The sequence below is a fragment of the Pan paniscus genome, chromosome 13 (assembly GCF_029289425.2).
Source record: "Pan paniscus chromosome 13, NHGRI_mPanPan1-v2.0_pri, whole genome shotgun sequence".
Taxonomy (NCBI): domain Eukaryota; kingdom Metazoa; phylum Chordata; class Mammalia; order Primates; family Hominidae; genus Pan; species Pan paniscus.
This window is the reverse complement of record NC_073262.2, coordinates 41,686,467-41,705,333: the sequence shown is the minus strand read 5'-3', so window position 1 is coordinate 41,705,333 and position 18,867 is coordinate 41,686,467. Positions and strand designations below refer to the sequence as shown.

The 18,867-nt window shown below is 36.3% G+C and overlaps 1 protein-coding gene across 2 annotated transcripts in view; it reads right to left on the bottom strand.

Moving 5' to 3' along the window:
- Positions 1–18,867, bottom strand: part of NCKAP5 (NCK associated protein 5) — a 1,001,373-nt gene that overhangs the window by 534,118 nt on the left and 448,388 nt on the right. For both annotated transcript variants that reach the window (XM_055108553.2, XM_055108550.2), the window contains exon 4: positions 12,190–12,253. In XM_055108553.2, coding sequence (XP_054964528.1) covers positions 12,190–12,253 — 64 coding nt within the window. The remainder of the gene's footprint in view (positions 1–12,189; positions 12,254–18,867) is intronic.

The following is an 18,867-nucleotide window of genomic DNA, read 5'->3' as shown; positions in this document are numbered from 1 at the left end:
GTGGCTGACAAGAGTTAAAAGAGAATTTATTGTGGTGATAAATATATTCTATACCTGGATCAGGGTGTTGTTTCACAAGACCATATAAACTCATCAAATTAGACAATGAAGACATGCATTTCACCACATGTAAGTTTTACGACAATTTCTTAAAGTAAAATGGAAAGAAAGTATCATGCTTCATGGTGTCCTATGCTTCTCTGCCTCATTTCAAAAACAACACAGAGACATAGAAGGCCATTCCAGCCACAAGAGGAACTAGGAGATTCTGCACTTAAGAAAGTTGAAGGAGAACAACAAACCACTGCTCAACGAAATAAAAGAGAACAGAAACAAATGCAAGAACATTCCATGCTCATGGATAGGAAGAATCAATATCATGAAAATGGCCATACTGCCCAAGGTAATTTATAGATTCAATGCCATCCCCATCAGGCTACCAATGACTTTCTTCACAGAGTTGGAAAAAACTACTTTAAAGTTCATATGGAACCAAAAAAGAGCCCACATTGCCAAGTCAATCCTAAGCCAAAAGAACAAAGCTGGAGGCATCATGCTACCTGACTTCAAACTATACTACAAGGCTACAGTAACCAAAACAGCATGGCACTGGTACCAAAACAGAGATATAGACCAATGGAACACAACAGAGCCCTCAGAAATAATACCACACATCTACAACTATCTGATCTTTGACAAACCTGACAAAAAGAAGAAATGGGGAAAGGATTTCCCTATTTAATAAATGGTGCTGGGAAAACTGGCTAGCCATACGGAGAAAGCTGAAACTGGATCCCTTCCTTACACCTTATACAAAAATTAATTCAAAATGGATTAAAGACTTAAATGTTAGACCGAAAAGCATCAAAACCCTAGAAGAAAACCTAGGCAATACCATTCAGGACATAGGCATGGACAAGGACTTCAGGTCTAAAACACCAAAAGCAAAGATAACAAAAGCCAAAATTGACAAATGGGATCTAATTAAACTAAAGAGCTTCTGCACAACAAAGGAAACTACCATCAGAGTGAACAGGCAACCTGCAGAATGGGAGAAAATTTTTGCATTCTACCCATCTGACAAAGGGCTAATATACAGAATCTACAAAGAACTTCAACAAATTTACAAGAAAAAAAATCAAACAACCCCATCAAAAAGTGAGCAAAGGAGATCAACAAACACTTCTCAAAAGAAGACATTTATGCAGCCAACAGACACATGAAAAAATGCTCATCATCACTGGCCATCAGAGAAATGCAAATCAAAACCACAAAGAGAAACTATCTCACACCAGTTAGAATGGTGATCATTAAAAAGTCAGGAAACAACAGGTGCTGGAGAGGATGTGGAGAAATAGGAACACTTTTACACTGTTGGTGGGACTGTAAACTAGTTCAACCATTGTGGAAGACAGTGTGGCGATCCCTCAAGGATCTAGAACTAGAAACACCATTTGACCCAGCAATCCCATTACTGGGTATATACCCAGAGGATTATAAATCATGCTGCTGTAAAGTCACATGCACACATATGTTTATTGTGGTACTATTCACAATAGCAAAGACTTGGAACCAACCCAAATGTCCATGAATGATAGACTGGATTAAGAAAATGTGGCACATATACACCATGGAATACTATGCAGCCATAAAAAAGGATGAGTTCATGTCCTTTGTAGGGACATGGATGAAGCTGGAAACCATCATTCTGAGCAAACCATCGCAACGACAGAAAACCAAACACCGCATGTTCTCACTCATAGGTGGGAACTGAACAATGAGAACACTTGGACACAGGAAGGGGAACATCACACACTGGGGCCTGTCATGGGGTGGGGGAAGCGGGGAGGGATAGCATTAGGAGATATACCTAATGTAAATGACGAGTTAATAGGTGCAGCACACCAACTTGGTACATGTATACATATGTAACAAACCTGCACATTGTGCACATGTACCCTAGAACTTAAAGTATAATAATTAAAAAAAAAAAGAAAGTTGTCTTCTAAAATTCTTGCCTTATTTGAAAAATGGAACAAACCAGTATAAAATCTCCATGTTTCCTGGAAGAATGCTATCTCTGCCTCTGGTATCTGACTTGGAATAAAAGAAGGGAGGAATTTACCTAAATCTAAGTGTGGGCAGTCCTGGAGTCAGCAGGGGTTACCTGGAGGGCAGAGTGCTATACAAAAAGAATACGATCTTTGGGAATAGTATTTTTCCTTGAAAGAATACTAGAAAAATCTAAAGGTTTCAAACTATTCCAACTTTTGAAAGATAGTTTAAAGTTGGACTAAATCAGCTATATAAATCCACAGCATTATTCTGAAGATTTCTTTGCAAATTCCTAGAATTTTATCTCTTTACAAGTGTTTTATCTGTTGGAATAAAAAAGAGGGTGTTTAATTTATTAACTTGGTTTTATGTAACCTTTTGCTCAACAGAAGTTATTGCTTTTTACAATATCTACTCTCTATCTTTTACCTTCACAGTTTATGACCCTAGTGTCAGGCTTAGACATGCCTTCACTATCCCCAGATCATAAAAATGAAAAAACATATTCTCTAAAATTTCCCCTAGGAAAGCTAATATTTTCTTCTACTTTCTTGTGTCTTCTTTTCTGATGGTATTATGGTTTTATTTTTAATTTCAGCATTTTTATTTAAATTCTCTATCAGATTGATACTGATAAAATATTTTAAATACTCACAAAATGAGACATCGGTTAATACCATTCAGATTTCACAATTTTTAAACAGTTTTAGGATATCTGCTTCATCAAAACATTAAATAAATGGACATAACTGAAGACTCCCCCCCATCAGAGGTATCCAAATTTGGCGTGTGTTATTTCCATACATGTTAGATTTTTTTATGTTGTTTTTAACATCCGCCAAGTTCACACACACAGATAGACTTCATTTTAACTGCTGGATATTATTTCACTGTTTGAAGAAATCAGTTTATTCATTTGTCCTCCTGAGGGGACTTGAAATTGTTTAACTTTTTCATTTTTAGAAACAGTGCTAAAGAGTAAATCTTTATATGAGCCACGTTTCGCATATGTTAGTGATTTTCTAGGACTGAAACATGTAAGTGGGATTGCTGGGTCACAGGCTGTGTTTTGGCTTCAAGTTTACTGGGAAACAGAAATTAAAACTCCCACTGACAATGTAGAATTTCCATTTCTACATATCCTTGCCTACTGATGTTTTCAGACTTCTAAAGTTTTCCCAAATAAATGGGCATGGGGTGCTAACCCAGTGATGTTTTGACTTACAATGTGCATTTTTCTGAAAGAGAAATTTCAATGTTTATTGGTCATGACACTTTCCTACCAGCTAGCTTTGCATATTTTACAAGTCTTTTATTTATCCAAAATTTACTTTTGGCCATGGTGTTTGATAGCAATGAAATGGTATCATTTACTATATAAATTGTCACAGCAAGCCAGGCATGGTGGCTCACACCTGTAATTCCACCACTTTGAGAGGCTGAGGCTGGTGGATCCCTTGAGCCAAGCAGTTCTAGACCAGCCTGGGCAACATGGTGAAACCTTATCTCTACAAAAAAATTTTAAAAAAAATAGCCAGGCATCGTGGTGTGTGCCTTTAGTTCCAGCTACTTGGGAGGCTGAGGCAGGTGGGTCGCTTGAGCCCAGGAGGCAGAAGTTGCAATGGGCCAGGTTGTGCCACTGCACTCCAGTCTGGGTAACACAGCCAGACTCTGAAATTAGATAGATAGATAGATAGATAGATAGATAGATAGATAGATAGATAGATAGATAGATAAAGATAGATAGACAGGCAGACAAAAATTGTCAGAGAAGCCTTTTAAAATTGTCCATTTTATTCTCACTAAATTGTAATTCTACTTCCATTATATATTCCTATATATGTGTGGGTCTACTTCAAGGTTTTTCATTCTGTTCTCTAGTTTACTTGAATATCTTTGTCCCAACATCACACTAATTTGCTTTACCTTCAAAATAAATCTTCAAGTGTAGTGGGACACCATATCCTCCCATTATCTTCATTTATAATCTTGTCATATGTATTTAAACTTATATATTTTCATAGTAATATTTGTATTAGCTTGCCAAATGCTGTGAAAACCTTCTTGGGATTCTCATTAAGATTATACTGAAAGCATAAATCATTTGGGGGTAAGCTGATATCTTTATGGTATTCCATCTTCCCTTCCATGAATATGCCATATATATATATCTCTTTTTATATCCATTAATAATTTTCTCCATCAATATCTCATACATTTCTTCTTAGATTTATTCCTATATGCCTTTTTTACTATTTTAAATATTATAGTTTAAAACTATATTTTCTAAGGGCTGATGATTGATATGTAGGAATTCTATTAATTCATTTTATATACAGCAATCTTCTAAATTTTGACTAAAGATTCCTTTAGATTTTCTACTTAGACAATCATTACTTGCAAATAATCTAAACTATGCTTTTTGCCCAGCTCTTATACTACTTTTCTTACTCCAGTAGCTAGGATCAGAAGTACAACAATAAAATGAGGCAATGACAGAAGGCGTTCTAGTCTGGTTATGGTTTTTAACAGGAATATTTCTCACATTTCATCATTAAGTACAATGTTTACTAAAGATTCTTAGTGGAGATATCCTTTATCAATTTAAGGAAATTTCCATTTTTTAAAAAAATTATAAACTAATATTACATTTTATCAAATATTTTATACTATGTGTGTTGCGGGAAGTCAGGGACCCTGAACAGAGGGACCAGCTGGAGCCGAGGCAGAAGAACATAAATTGTGAAGATTTCATGGACATTTATCAGTTCCCAAAATTAATACTTTTATAATTTCTTACGCCTCTCTTTACTGCAATCTCTGAACATAAATTGTGAAGATTTCATGGACATTTATCACTTCCCTAATAATACTCTTATAATTTCTTATGCCTGTCTTTACTTTAATCTCTTAATCCTATTATCTTTGTAAGCTGAGAATGTACATCACCTCAGGACCACTATTGTACAAACTGATTGCAGAACATGTGTGTTTGAACAATATGAAATCTGATTGTAAAATATGTGTTTGAACAATATGAAATCAGTGCACCCTGAAAAGAACAGAATAACAGCAATATTCAGGGAACAAGGGTGACTGCTTGCAGGGTCAGGCAGAATACAGCCATATTTTTCTTCTTGCAGAAAGCCTATAAACGGATGTGCAAGTAGGAGAAATATCGCTGAATTCTCTTGCCAGCAAGGAATAACCCTGGGTAAGGAATGCATTCCTGGGGGTAGGTCTATAGACTGCTGCTCTGGGAGTGTCTGCCTTATGCAGTTGAGATAAGGACTGAAATATGCCCTGGTCTCCTGCAGTACCCTCACACTTACTAGGATTGGGAAATTCCAGCCTGGTAAATTCCAGTCAGACCAGTTCTCTGCTCTCGAACCCTGTTTCCTGTTAAGATGTTTATCAAGACAATGCATGCACAGCAGGACATAGACCCTCATCAGTAACTCTAATTTTGCCTTCTCCTTGTGATCTTTATTGCCCTTTGAAGCATGTGATCCTTGTGACCTTCTCCCTGTTCATGCACCCCCTCCCCTTTTAAAATCCCTAATAAAAACTTGCTGGTTTTGCGGCTCAGGGTTGTCATCATGGTCCTACCAATATGTGGTGTCACCCCTGGAGACACAGCTGCAAAATTTCTCTCTTTGTACTCTTTCTCTTTATTTCTCAGACCAACTGACACTTAGGGAAAATAGAAAGGACCTACAGGGCTTTTTTGGGGGCTGGTTTCCCCGATATATGTGTATTGAGATTTGTTTTCCCCTTTAATCTATTATTACTGTCAATTATATTAATGATTTTTCCAATGTTAGGCAGTCATTGCATTCCTGGAATAAATACCACTTTAAATAAGCCTTATAAATGTGGGCTGGTACACAACACCAAGATCTTGGTTTCAAATAACTCTGTCCATTAACAGGAACCAGGTGACCTTGGAAAAATTGCTGATTCTAAGACAGGGGTAAGAAATACCCAAGATAAGCCTGGAGCATCTTACAATGCCAGAAAGAAAGAAGAAGTGCTAAGAAAAAAAGGAAAAACAACAACGACAACAACAACAACAACAAAAAACAAGATGGGAGCATGTCAGAAAGACCAAAAGCTAGGATAAATTGAGCCAAAAAATAAAGCAGTACTGCTTTACAATGCAAAGTATAAAATAAATACCAATGCAGTCATATAAATAAATGATTGAATAAATAATAAGGAAGAAGAGACAAACATCCCATGCAGGAGAATTCAAAATAATTTCTGTAGATATTCCACCCTCAATGAAGTGGAGCATATTTCCCATGTCCATAAGTATGTGCTACACATAGTGACTTCCTCCCAAAGAGTACAGGAGAGAAAGGGTGGTGGGGTGGCAAAGAGTAATTTTACAGCGGAGAAATCTGACAGACACTACTTCAGCCAAATGACCAAGATTCATCTCAACAGTGACAAGCTGGGCCAGGTGTGGTGGCTCATGCCTGTAATCCCAACACTTTAGGAGGCCAAGGCAGGCAGATCACTTGAGCCCAGAGGTTCGAGACCAGCCTGGACAACATGGCGAGACCCTGTCTCTACAAAAATAACAAAAATTATCTGGGCATGGTGGTTTGCACCTGTAGTTCCAATTACTCAGGAAGCTGAGGTGGTAGAAACTCTTGAGCCCGGCAGGAGAGGCTGCAGAGAGCTGACACTGTACCGCTGCATTCTGGCCTGGGCAACAGAGAGAGACCCTATCTCAAAACAAAAAAACAGTGACAAGTCATGTTGATAATATATACTTTTGATATGGTGTGATAAAAAATGGCAATTTAACTCAGGGTTTACTTCCCAAAAATATACCCAAATCTAATCGTCAGAAAAACATCAGACAAATCCCAATGAGACAAATGCCACAAAAACCTAACCAGTACTTCTTAAAACTACCAAGTTATCAAAAACAAGGAAAGCCTGAGAAACTGTCAAAACCAAGAGAAGCTTTAGGAGTATGATAAGTAAATTTAATGTGTTTCTTGGATTGGATCCTGGAGCAGAAAAAGGACACTACAGAAATCTGGATAAAGCATGGACTTCATTAATAGCGTATCAATATTAGCTCATCAACTATGACAAGTGTACCATGCTAATGTAAAGTATTCATAATAGAGAAAACTGGGTAGAAGATACACAAAAACACTCTAGACTATATTTGCAATTTTTCTGTAAAAAAAGTGTTTATTTTTTAAAAGTGAGTTGAGGATCTCATTTTCTATTTTCAGGACTAGTTTGCATAACAGAACTTTCAACAGAAACGTATAAGCAGTCAAGTAATTGATGCAGGTTGATATGAGCATTTGTAATATGGTAAGGGTAGTAATAAAGGCTGCACTGTTCATTAAATGATGTCGAAAAATTAGCTATTAATTTGGGGAAAAATTTCTCTCTGATCTCTACCTCATGTCAAAATAATTCCATCTGAAATTTGCAAAAAATTACATTAAAAAAACTATAAAAGTTCTAGAAGATAATGAGAATGAATACCTTCATACTCTTGGGGTAGGATGGACCATTTTTATGCATACCAATATTGAAGACAACACTGAAGTGTTAAGGACAGAAGAGGCCTCTCAGTAAACTGAGCCAGTGATATTTCAGCACAAGCTGAAACAACCTCCCAGAATGAACAGAAATATAATCTCAGAGAGTTTGTAAAAAATACTGAAGAGTAAGTATGAAAAACAGTGGTGGCATTTATTTCCTGGAAGAGGAAATTAAGAACAAAGAAAACAAATATAAAACATCTAGTATGCTGAGGAAAGTTGCCAAAAATAAAGATCTGAGTTAACAGAACAAAAAAGCAGACAAAATTGACCAAACAAACAAACAAAAAAACAGTGAAGTAACATGTCCAAGCTAACATTACTTAGGTAACTACTGGTGGGGATGGACTTTGGATCCAGGCTGGTCTCACTTTCAAGCTCGCATTACTTCTACTTCTACATATGTGCTCACTTAGCCATTAAAAAGAAGTCATCTTCTTTTTAGAAGAAAATGCAGTGTGGTACCCTGTACTGGATCCCAGATCAGAAAAGGAACATTGCTAGAAAAACTGCTCTAATAAAGTCTTAAGTTTAATTGTAGTAGTATACCAATGTTAATCTCTTAGTTTTGACAATTACATCATAGTTATGTAAGACGTTTAATGCTAGGGGAAACAGAGTAAAGGGTAGGCAGGTGTGTAACTTTTCTGTAAATCTAAAATTATTTCAAAATTAAAAGCCTATTAAAAAATAAAAGAAATCTCAGCCAGGTGTGGTGGCTTATGCCTGTAATCCCAGCACTTTGGGAGGTCAAGGCGGGATTACCTGAGGTCAGGAGTTCGAAACCAGCCTGGCCAACTTAGTGAAACCCCAACTCTACTAAAAATACAAAAATGAGCTGGGTGTGGTGGTGAGCACTTATAATCCCAGCTCCTTTGGAAGCTGAGGCAAGAGCATCGCTCCAACCAAGGAGGCAGAGGTCGCAGTGAGCCGAGACCGGGCCACTGCACTCTAGTCTGGGCAACAAGAGCAAAACTCCATCTCAAAAATAAATAATATAATATAATATAATATAATATAATATAATATAATATAATAAACATAATATAATGTAATGTAATGTAAAATAAATCTCTCAAAATGCTGCTTTGGGACTATCTTAAAACTTGTAAGTGTAGAGATTTATTGCATAAAACCAAATTTTAAAGAGGCATGCTTTGTATTGAAGATTTTGATTATAACAGGTTTGTCGATGACTTTAAAAATAAATATCAGCCTCAATTTAATTATATAGCTTTTATGTAAAGACTGCTTACATAATTTCTTCTATACCATTTTTCCTTTCATGTGAATAAAAATATAAAAAAACTATAAACAGTAGTCTCTAAATACACATGGTGATCTAGCTGTGATGAACTGTTTTCCATTTCTGCTATAGACGTAACAAAAGTTCTGTGAAACAAACCTTGTAACAGCAATAATTAAATTTAAAGGATTAATAGAACAGCCTGATTTTTTAGGAGCTGTCAGATACTGAAAGAATCAGGACTTCAGAAATAAATGAATTCTAGGAGCAGAAAAGCTGAAGCATATAATTAAATAGAAAACTCAGAAGAGTTTGACTATGCAAAGGAACAGGGAGAAATAGTTACTGAGGAAGAGGGAGAAAAACTAAAATAAATTAATGAAAGTCAAGGCTCATGGTGTCTCCAAGGAATTGAAATGTGACAAATCATGGAATGGGAAGGGAGATGATAAGAATAAATATGAATAGTATTAAGTTCAATCACTTAATACTTAGGCCTTGTTAGAAGCCCTCCAATCGTTCCCATCTCTCAAAGCATGAGTCAGGGATCCGTTGAGACCTTGAGGGTGCACCCATTCCCCCAACCCTCCCTACCCCCCCAACCCCATCACTTTTTTCTTTCTCTTTTACTCTTCACCTTCTCCCCTCACTCCTCTCAAGCCAGCCCTGCCCGCATGCAGTCCCCTGGCACTCCAGGCCTTTACATTTGCTGATACCCCTGCCAGAATCCCCCTCCCCCAGACATCCCCATGGTAAAAACTCCTTCACCTACTTCAGGTTTTGCTCAGATATTAACTTTTCAGTGATTTACTACTATGCCTGTTCTATTTTATTTATTTATTTATAGACAGGGTTTTGCTCTGCCACCCAGGCTGGAATGCAGTAGTATGATCATGGCTCACTGCAACTTCTGTCTCCTGGGCTTAAACGATCCTCTTGCCTCAGCCTCCCAAGTAGATGGGATCACAGGCGTGCACCACCACGCCGGGCTAATTTTTTATATTTCTGTAGAGCAGGGTTTTACTATGTTGCCCAGGCTAGGCTCAAACTCTTGAGCTCAAATGATCCTCCTCCAATGGCCTCCCAATACTATGCATGTTCTATTTTAAATGGTGAGCCCCTATAACTACCAAACTCCCCTACCCTGCTCTTTTATTTTCTCATAGTTGCTTCTATGTCCTAACATTTTAATTACATTGAATATCTGTCTCACCAATCACTAGACTGTAAGCTGTCAGATTTTGCCTGTGTTCACTCTTTCTCCAGTGCCTAGAATAGTGCTGGGCACATAATAAATGGTTTTTTATAAACATTTGCCTAACCAGTCAATACAAACGTGTGATTTTTCATTACCATAATTAAAATTAGAATAATGAAACATTCGTAACTTTTCCAAAGTCATTTTTTGAGCAACTGGGCTTGTCCTTGTGCCTGTGTTTTCTGGGTATTTTCTACACTGAACTTCTATAATGTTTTAAAAAGGGGTTTTGTCTTTGTAAAAGACTAGACAGCTGTCTGAGATCATTTCAACTCAAGTACATTCAATGTCAGAGTGAGAAAGATTTAAAGTTCATTCTTTCAAGGCCTGTTCTTCCTGTGAGCTTAAATGAAATTTAGTTATTACCTGAAAGAGATTCATATCACGAAAACTTCACACGGGCAAATGCTCAAAATCATGATCCACTAAGTTAAAGGAATCACAAAATTCCCACCTTCCCATTTTAAAGATGAGGAAACTGACCTACGAAAGTTAAGTTACTTCCTCATATTCAACTAGAACATCACTGACGAAGTGGTGAGCAGGAGCTAGTCCTAAACAAAAGACTGAAACATTACAGAATGACCTAGCCCATCAACATTTTGAAATGCAGTGAAAAGTCCAGATTGGAAATGCTCAGTCCACCATCCAACTAGGCCTTTATTTTCTCCCTCTTGTTTCCATTTCATTGCTCAAAGATGCTTGTGAATGTTTCCTTATTTATTTGTTTGTTTTTGGGAGACAGGGTCTTTGGAGTGCAATGGCACAATCTCGGCTCTCTGCAACCTCCGCCTCCCAGGTTCAAATGATTCTCATGCCTCAGCTTACTGAGTAGCTGCAATTATAGGTGCCCACCACCACGCCCAGCTAATTTTTGTATTTTTAGTAGAGACAGGGTATCACCATGTTGGCCACGCTGGTCTCCAGCTCCTGACCTCAGGTGATCTGCCCACCTCGGCCTCCCAAAGTGTTGAGATAACAGGCGTGAGTCACACACCCAGCCGTGAATGTTTCTTCATGCCATTTGAACATTCAAGATTCTTTCTGCATTAAGATCCCTAGCAAAATAAACACTGTGATCACCTTCCTAAGTATTTTAGCATGTTCAAGGGCCACTGTGCCTTCCAGACCCCACTCAACATTTGGCATCTTACTCTAGCCCTTTGATTTCCCTGTTGACAGAAGTATGAGGCCAGCATATTTTACAAATGTCTTACCCTTTTCAGTGGATGGCCTGTCAATTAACTCTCATGAAATCAAATGGAAGCAGCCTTCAGGGTATAAAAATGTGCTACTTATCTAATTCTTTTACTGAAAACTTGCACACATTCCATTGTTTTTCCATAAGTGGAGGAAAAAATAAATCTGGTGCTGTATTTTCGTTTCAGAAGTAGCAACAGCAGTTACTCCACGCATGCATTCCCCAGGTCCCCAGACAGTCATCTCTGATGTTATAAGAGGCACAGAGGCAGATACTTCGGCAAAGACAGTCTATAAAATGAAGTTGCTATGGACCAAAATAACTGTATTGATTTTTAGTACAATTCAAAATACAAGGAAACATCAGTTTTCCAAATGGCACAAGCTGAAAAGGACAAGGAAAAATATATTGCAAATAGTGAAGAGAAGGAAAAGAATAAAGACAATTACATTAGCAAACATCTTGGTGTTCTTTTTTCAGAACACTAAGATGGCTGTTGTTTGTTTTTTAAGTTCAAAGAGCTGAGAGGTTTGAATTATGTTGAACTGTTGCTCATTTGTGGACATTGTGCCCACTGCTGGAAGTCTGACCTTCAGAAAACAAAGCCTTATAATCCTTGGACATGTGAACATCTTATTTAAAGCCTCATTTTTTTTTCAATTAATATCTCTCACTCTGATGGCAAATGGCAGAGCTGTATAAATTCTATTATAAATACATCATTTGCCAAAATATCATTAAGTTTGCTGCAAGCAAATATTTTCCTTAGATATCCTTAATGAGGCAAAGTAGCTTTCAAGCCAGAGACCTCTGGATGTTGTGGAATGAGGGGACGGCAGTCAGGACTTACCATGGCCCCCTCACTTGTTCTTTGGGCAACTTCTCGCTGTAGGCGGGCCACTGCCAACTTCTCCCTGAAGAAACAAAAACACATGATTAGTTGACCATTCTCAGGGTAGAGGCGACACGGGCATGGCCGTGAAACATTCTTTTGAGGTCTCTAGAGGAATTCCTTCCTTGGTTTAGCTCACTTCCTCCTCTATACTTTCTATAAATATTTAAACTGATTGGTCATGAATGTGTTGTTTTCATTGAGTGTCATGAAATTTGCCATAGATTTTACAATAGCCAAATAAACGTTAAATGGTGAGTAGATGCTTTGCTTTTAGTTCATTAACATATATCACTCACAAATAAATTTTTCATGGCTATAGTATTTTAGTTGACTTTTCTCTATCAACTTTGCTTAAGCATTTTTAATTATTTTTATTTCTTTTATTGCTCTCCACACCAATAATATTAAGAAGCAAACAAAATATAACTCCTTACTATTTTTAAAATAACAATAGAAAATCATTTGCATGCTTGCTACATAACAGGCATCATGCTGGGCAATGCACCTATTCTCATTTGAGCCTGACAACAATCCCATGGGTGATTTCACTATGCCCATTTTATAGATGAAGAAACTGAGGCCCAAAAAGGCTAATACACTGAGTCCTCAGCTGGTATATAGTAGTTTTTTGGAATCAAATTTTAGATTTCCTTACTTCAAAGCCTAAATAAAAAGTCTGCTTATCATTTCTTCAGTGTGTAGGTAATATAAAATGTAGATTTAAAAATCAGATTATTTATTTTAGTACTCCTTATTTAACAATGGGGTTCATTTTTAGATCCCTTATAATTCTGCTTTCACTTAAAATATATCCAATATTCACCAAAATTTTTAGAATACTTTTGTAAAGTGATAGATGACTGCATTTTGGACAGCTTTTCAATTGTTCTTTAAAATAATTGATTAGATGTCACAGGGGTAAGTGAATTCTTCTGGTAATCCCTAAAATGTTAGCTTTAGTAAGTATTTCCCCTGATATTCTTCTACTACTATACTACTATCAAGATGAGAAATTATTTGAGTGATATTTCATCCCTTAGTCTTCTCTTTGCCCAGGATCAGCTAGCTATATGCAAACATAAAGGATGCAGTTCAATCCCCAGAAAATTTTCCCACTGGGGAAAAGAGAAGTGAAAACTTCTTCTCTCCTAAGTGCTTGGATCCTTGAATTGCCTAGGACTACCAAGAAGACACGTGCTTTTGTTTGGTTGCAGCTGGGCAGTCTTTTAGTAGAAATAGTTCTCTCTGAATAAATACCTAAAGGCACAGACTAGAAGAAGGGAGACTAGACTAGGAGACATTCCAGGTATACAAGTTTTGGGAGCCTGTGGCAGCACCTGTGAGTACACTTCTAAGAAGGGGCAACAGAGTAGATAGGAAGGAGCCACAAAGGGATGGAAGCCACGTGCCTCTGTAGAGAGGCCAAGTAATCAAGGCAGAAAGCTCCTGTGTGTTCTCTGACTCAAGTTCTGATGAACAGATCAAATAAGTTCAATGAAAAGAACAAATTAAGGGAACAAATAATTGAAAAAGAAGGATATGAATGAATTGTTTTAATATGAAAATTAAACACATGAATTTATCTCTTCTCTCCCCAGAAACTGTTAAAAATGTAGTATAGAGGTAACACTGGCAAATACTTATAAAGTCAAAGAAAACAGGAGAATCACATACTCCATACTCTATGAACCAGCAATTCCACTCTGAGGTCTAAACTGAACAGAACTATAAGTATATGTTCACCAAAAGACATGTACCAGAATGTTCATAACAGCACTTTAGTAATCTTATAAGCTGAAAATGCACACACCCATTAACAATAGAATATATGCCAACTTTAGCATAGTTACATGATGGAATACTATACAACACTGAAAAGGAATAATCTACACTTAATCACAACAATGTATGGAATACTGCAAATATGCTGTTGAGTAACAGAAGCAAGTACAAAATGTATATACTATATTTCCTATTTATATAAAGTACAAATAGAAGCAAAACTCCTATACCGTTTGATAAGACAAGAAAAAGAAATAAAATACATGGATATCAAAAAGGAAGGGGTAAAACTGTCTCTATTTACAGATGACATTATTTTCTAAGTAGAAAATCTGATGAAATTTACTACACAACTTATAAGTGAATTTAGCAAAGTCAGAGGATAGAAGCTGATGAACAAAAATTAATTATATTTTACTAGCAACAAACAATTGGAAAATAAAATTTTAAAGCATCTCCTTCTAATAATGTCAAAAATTAAAACACTTAGCAAAAGATTTGCAAGACGGCCACACTAAAAACTACAAAACACTGCCAAGAAGGATTAAAGGAGACTAATAGAAACATATATCACATTCATGGATTGAAAGACTTAATATTATTACACCGTCAAAATCTGTATCAAATAAATCTATAAATTCCTATTCACTGATATATATAACTCTACCAAATAAAGAGCAAGACTAGGTAACGAGAAACAAGAAATCCAATAAATAATTGGATTTTTTTTCTTTTCTTGGTAAAAAGAAGCTCCTGGACAACAGCTGTGTAAGAATCCAGAGAATAACCAATCTGGACTGCAGCAAGAGGATGGAGAGCCTCAGGAGGATGACTCCAAGAATAAAACAAAGTTGAACCAAAATAAATTACCTATGTGTTCGTAAGTATTGAGAAGAGATGTAGAGTTTTATTTTAAAGCTTAAGAACAAGAAATTGGAACATGAAAACGTAAGCCAGTGGCAGGAAGTGACAATTATTCATGCTAGTAAAAACAAAGTTATTCTAGAAATGCAATTCTAAACTTCTACTAGACTCAGCTGTGAATGACATTTATCATTTTAATTATTAACTAAATTAATTTACTATTTAGTGAAAAAAGTAGAGAAAGGGAAGCACAGAGAAACAGTTGGTACAGAAACACTAAATTCTTATCTTCCATAATAGAAAGATAATGCATAATGTTTAAAAGTGATATAGAAACAGAAGTTCAGGCATATTATTCAGATACAAGGATGCAAAACTTAGAAGGTAGATCTACAAGAAGGAGAGTGGCTGTGTCGGAGGAGTAAGATGCAGAGGTAGGGAAGGCAGTGTGTACATCTTACAGATGTTACCATTGCATTTGATTTCCAAAGTATGTGCATGTACTACTTTGATTAAAAAACTTCTCAAAACATGTATTTTTAAAAAACAACTGGCTCATGTTATTTTTATTAAAAACATTATAATAATACATTACTAGAAAGATAAAGGATAGATTATTCACCAACCGAAGATTCAGCATCAAATGACTCATTGCCTCGGACCTGAGAGGCACCTATTGAGAAGCTTTGGTAAATTAAGGCAAAATAAGAAGTCACTATAAGCAACGAGTCTTTGGACAAACGTTTTTAAGTACATACTGCAAACAGTTTAACATGTTACAGAGATTTTTTTTTTAATTATACTTTAAGTTTTAGGGTACATGTGCACATTGTGCAGGTTAGTTACATATGTATACATGTGCCATGCTGGTGCGCTGCACCCACTAACTCCTCATCTAGCATTAGGTATATCTCCCAGTGCTATCCCTCCCCCCTCCCCCCTCCCCACCACAGTCCCCAGAGTGTGATATTCCCCTTCCTGTGTCCATGTGATCTCATTGTTCAATTCCCACCTATGAGTGAGAATATGCGGTGTTTGGTTTTTTGTTCTTGCGATAGTTTACTGAGAATGATGGTTTCCAATTTCATCCATGTCCCTACAAAGGACATGAACTCATCATTTTTTATGGCTGCATAGTATTCCATGGTGTATATGTGCCACATTTTCTTAATCCAGTCTATCATTGTTGGACATTTGGGTTGGTTCCAAGTCTTTGCTATTGTGAATAATGCCGCAATAAACATACGTGTGCATGTGTCTTTAGAGCAGCATGATTTATAGTCATTTGGATATATACCCAGTAATGGGATATTTTAAATTTAAAAGTTTCTCTTTACTTTTTTAATGAAGTATAAAGTACGCAGAAAAATATCATAAAAGCACAGGTTGCTGAATAATCACAAAGTGAACATGTCCGTATTAGTCCCACCTAAACAAAAAAACAGAAACACTGCCAGAACACCAGAAGCTACTTTGATGCTAATGATAATTAACTTCCTACACCAATACCTGAATTCACTTGCCACACTCTTTTCTCTGTATACTGAAACATGGAGATATTTAACTTCTCATCTAAAGTATATTAAACACATTGTCTCATATTTTACTCGACTGTTTATTCAATATATTTTTCCTCTAAATAAGACCATAAATTCCTCCTTGACCACAACAGTAGCAACCAAAAATGATGATCCATTCATTTTTGCAGGTGGTCAGTTGTGGCGTAGTTAGTATCTTACTGTAACAGCCGGTTGCCTGAGTGGAGATTATATTTAGTTCATCTCTTTAACAACTACTAAGGCCCCTTAGTAGGAACAAAATAAATATTTGTGATTTGCTGAATGAGGAATCAGTTACAGAATCTAATACCAACTCGCCTGGTATAACAGAATTTTAAATAATATTACCATCTTGCATTTACATAGTACATAATGCAGGTACACTGCACACATATACCCTGATTCCCACAGGGTATCCTCTGGTTCTGGTTAACTACAAAAGCTTTTTTACATACATTCTAAAATTACGAAAAGTACAACTTCCATAGGCCACCAGATAAATATCTGAGTAAGCTTCAACAGAGTAAATTCCTAAGTAAGAGCACTGAATGAGGGGACTGTAGAACAGTAGGTCCCAAATATTTGAATACTGAGTTCTCAAATATTTAATCCTTTTGTATGCAGAAAAACTGAGGATCCCAAAGAGATTTTGTTGTTATGGGTTATTATCTATTGATATTTATGACATATAAATAAAAATGTAATTTATTAAAATATTTATTAAATCACCAAAAAGCCAATAAACCCATGCCAACATAAGTAAAATATTTTTATTAAAAGTCATCCTAAACAGTAATTCCAAAACAAAAATACACTTTGCAAATAAAGGGAAAAAATAAATTTTGTGAGAAGAGTGATACTGCTTTAGAATTTTGCAACTCTCTTTAACGTCTGGCTTAATAGAAGACACGTGTATTTTCACATCTGCTTCAGCATTTAATCTGTTATGACAGAACATGTCATATGACTTCTAGAAAACTCCACTCATGGAAGCTGAGTGGAAAAGGCAAATATCATCTTAGTGTTATGACAAAAATAGTTTTGATCTTGCAGTTCCTTTGAAAGGGTCTTGGAGATACCCAGGGTCCCAGGACCAAACTTTGAGAACTTCAACTCACAGACAGATACGGAACTAGGAATGTAAGAATGTTCTAGAAAATTGCCTTGAATCCTCATTCTTAATTATTGAAGCTTCAGAGAAAGGTTTAATATATATGTTAATGGTATGTTAATTTCTCACAAGAGCAGTGTAACATAAAAGAGACATTTCCAGGAACAGATCAAAAGCCAATCTTATCCCCACCATCCTACTAAATGATAAAAGAGTCCTAATACAGTGTAAATGTTAGGAACATCACTACTTTATGCTTAAAAGAGATGGCCTTTATAAACTATTAGGACTGTCACACTGTAATGTGCTTCTCAAATCTTATTAATTCAATTTGAAAGAAAACCATAATGGTTTTAGTCATTACATAGTTTTTAAAAAGGAAAATACTATATTAATAAATCATGAAATTTTGTAGACTGTCCACACATTATATTCTTTGGCATTCAATAAAGAAGGAACAAAATGAATGAATCAACACGAATGGGCTATCTCTAAAGGGGCAGCATTCTAGCCACTTGATTTGGTGAAACAGAGAGTAAAATACATAAAAACTAGAAACACCGTTTTATATCTGACCTACCACATGAGTGGAGGAATGCCCAAATTCAAACAGCCACGTGGAAACAGGTGATGCAAACATGGAAAATTTCAGAGTAGTGTAGGCCACAGGGGAGGCAATCCCCAACCCCAGCCCGGCTGCTAGCCTTCCGTATCGACAACTGGGGAAATTGCTTAGGTGTAGACAACTGGAAGTTACCCTGACTCAGGGCAGCTAGGTGATGAAGGAGCAGAATTTGCAAGAACAGCAAACACTAATGTCTTTTGGGGACCATGCTCCATAATTGTTTTAAGACATTTATGCAGGAAATGCAACCTATTAGATTATCCAACAAAGATCTCTCAGGGGTCCAAGGGACAGTTCAGGGGCCTCCCATGGAGTCAGTGGGCAAAGCCAGTGGCAGCTAAGTCCCACAACAGCAAGAGCACTAAGTTATATAAAATAACTCTAAGTTATTTTATATATTAGGCTTCTGAATTATATTCCCTTTTAAAAGTGGGTTTCCAATGCTAAAACACAACAAATAAGGGATTCCTCAGTAACCTGTATATTCCAAATATTTCAAGTCCTTGTGTGTACATTTTACATCAGCTGGAGTTTTTTTTTTAAGTAGAATTTGTATTTTATTTTTGCATGAAAATGTTATTTTTGTATGAAAGGGTCTTTCTTTTCTAAAACTAAGGAAGTGGTGAAGTTCTTGACATGGTAAAAACTTCTATGATAAAATATTCAGTATTTCTAGATGTTATTTCTGGAAT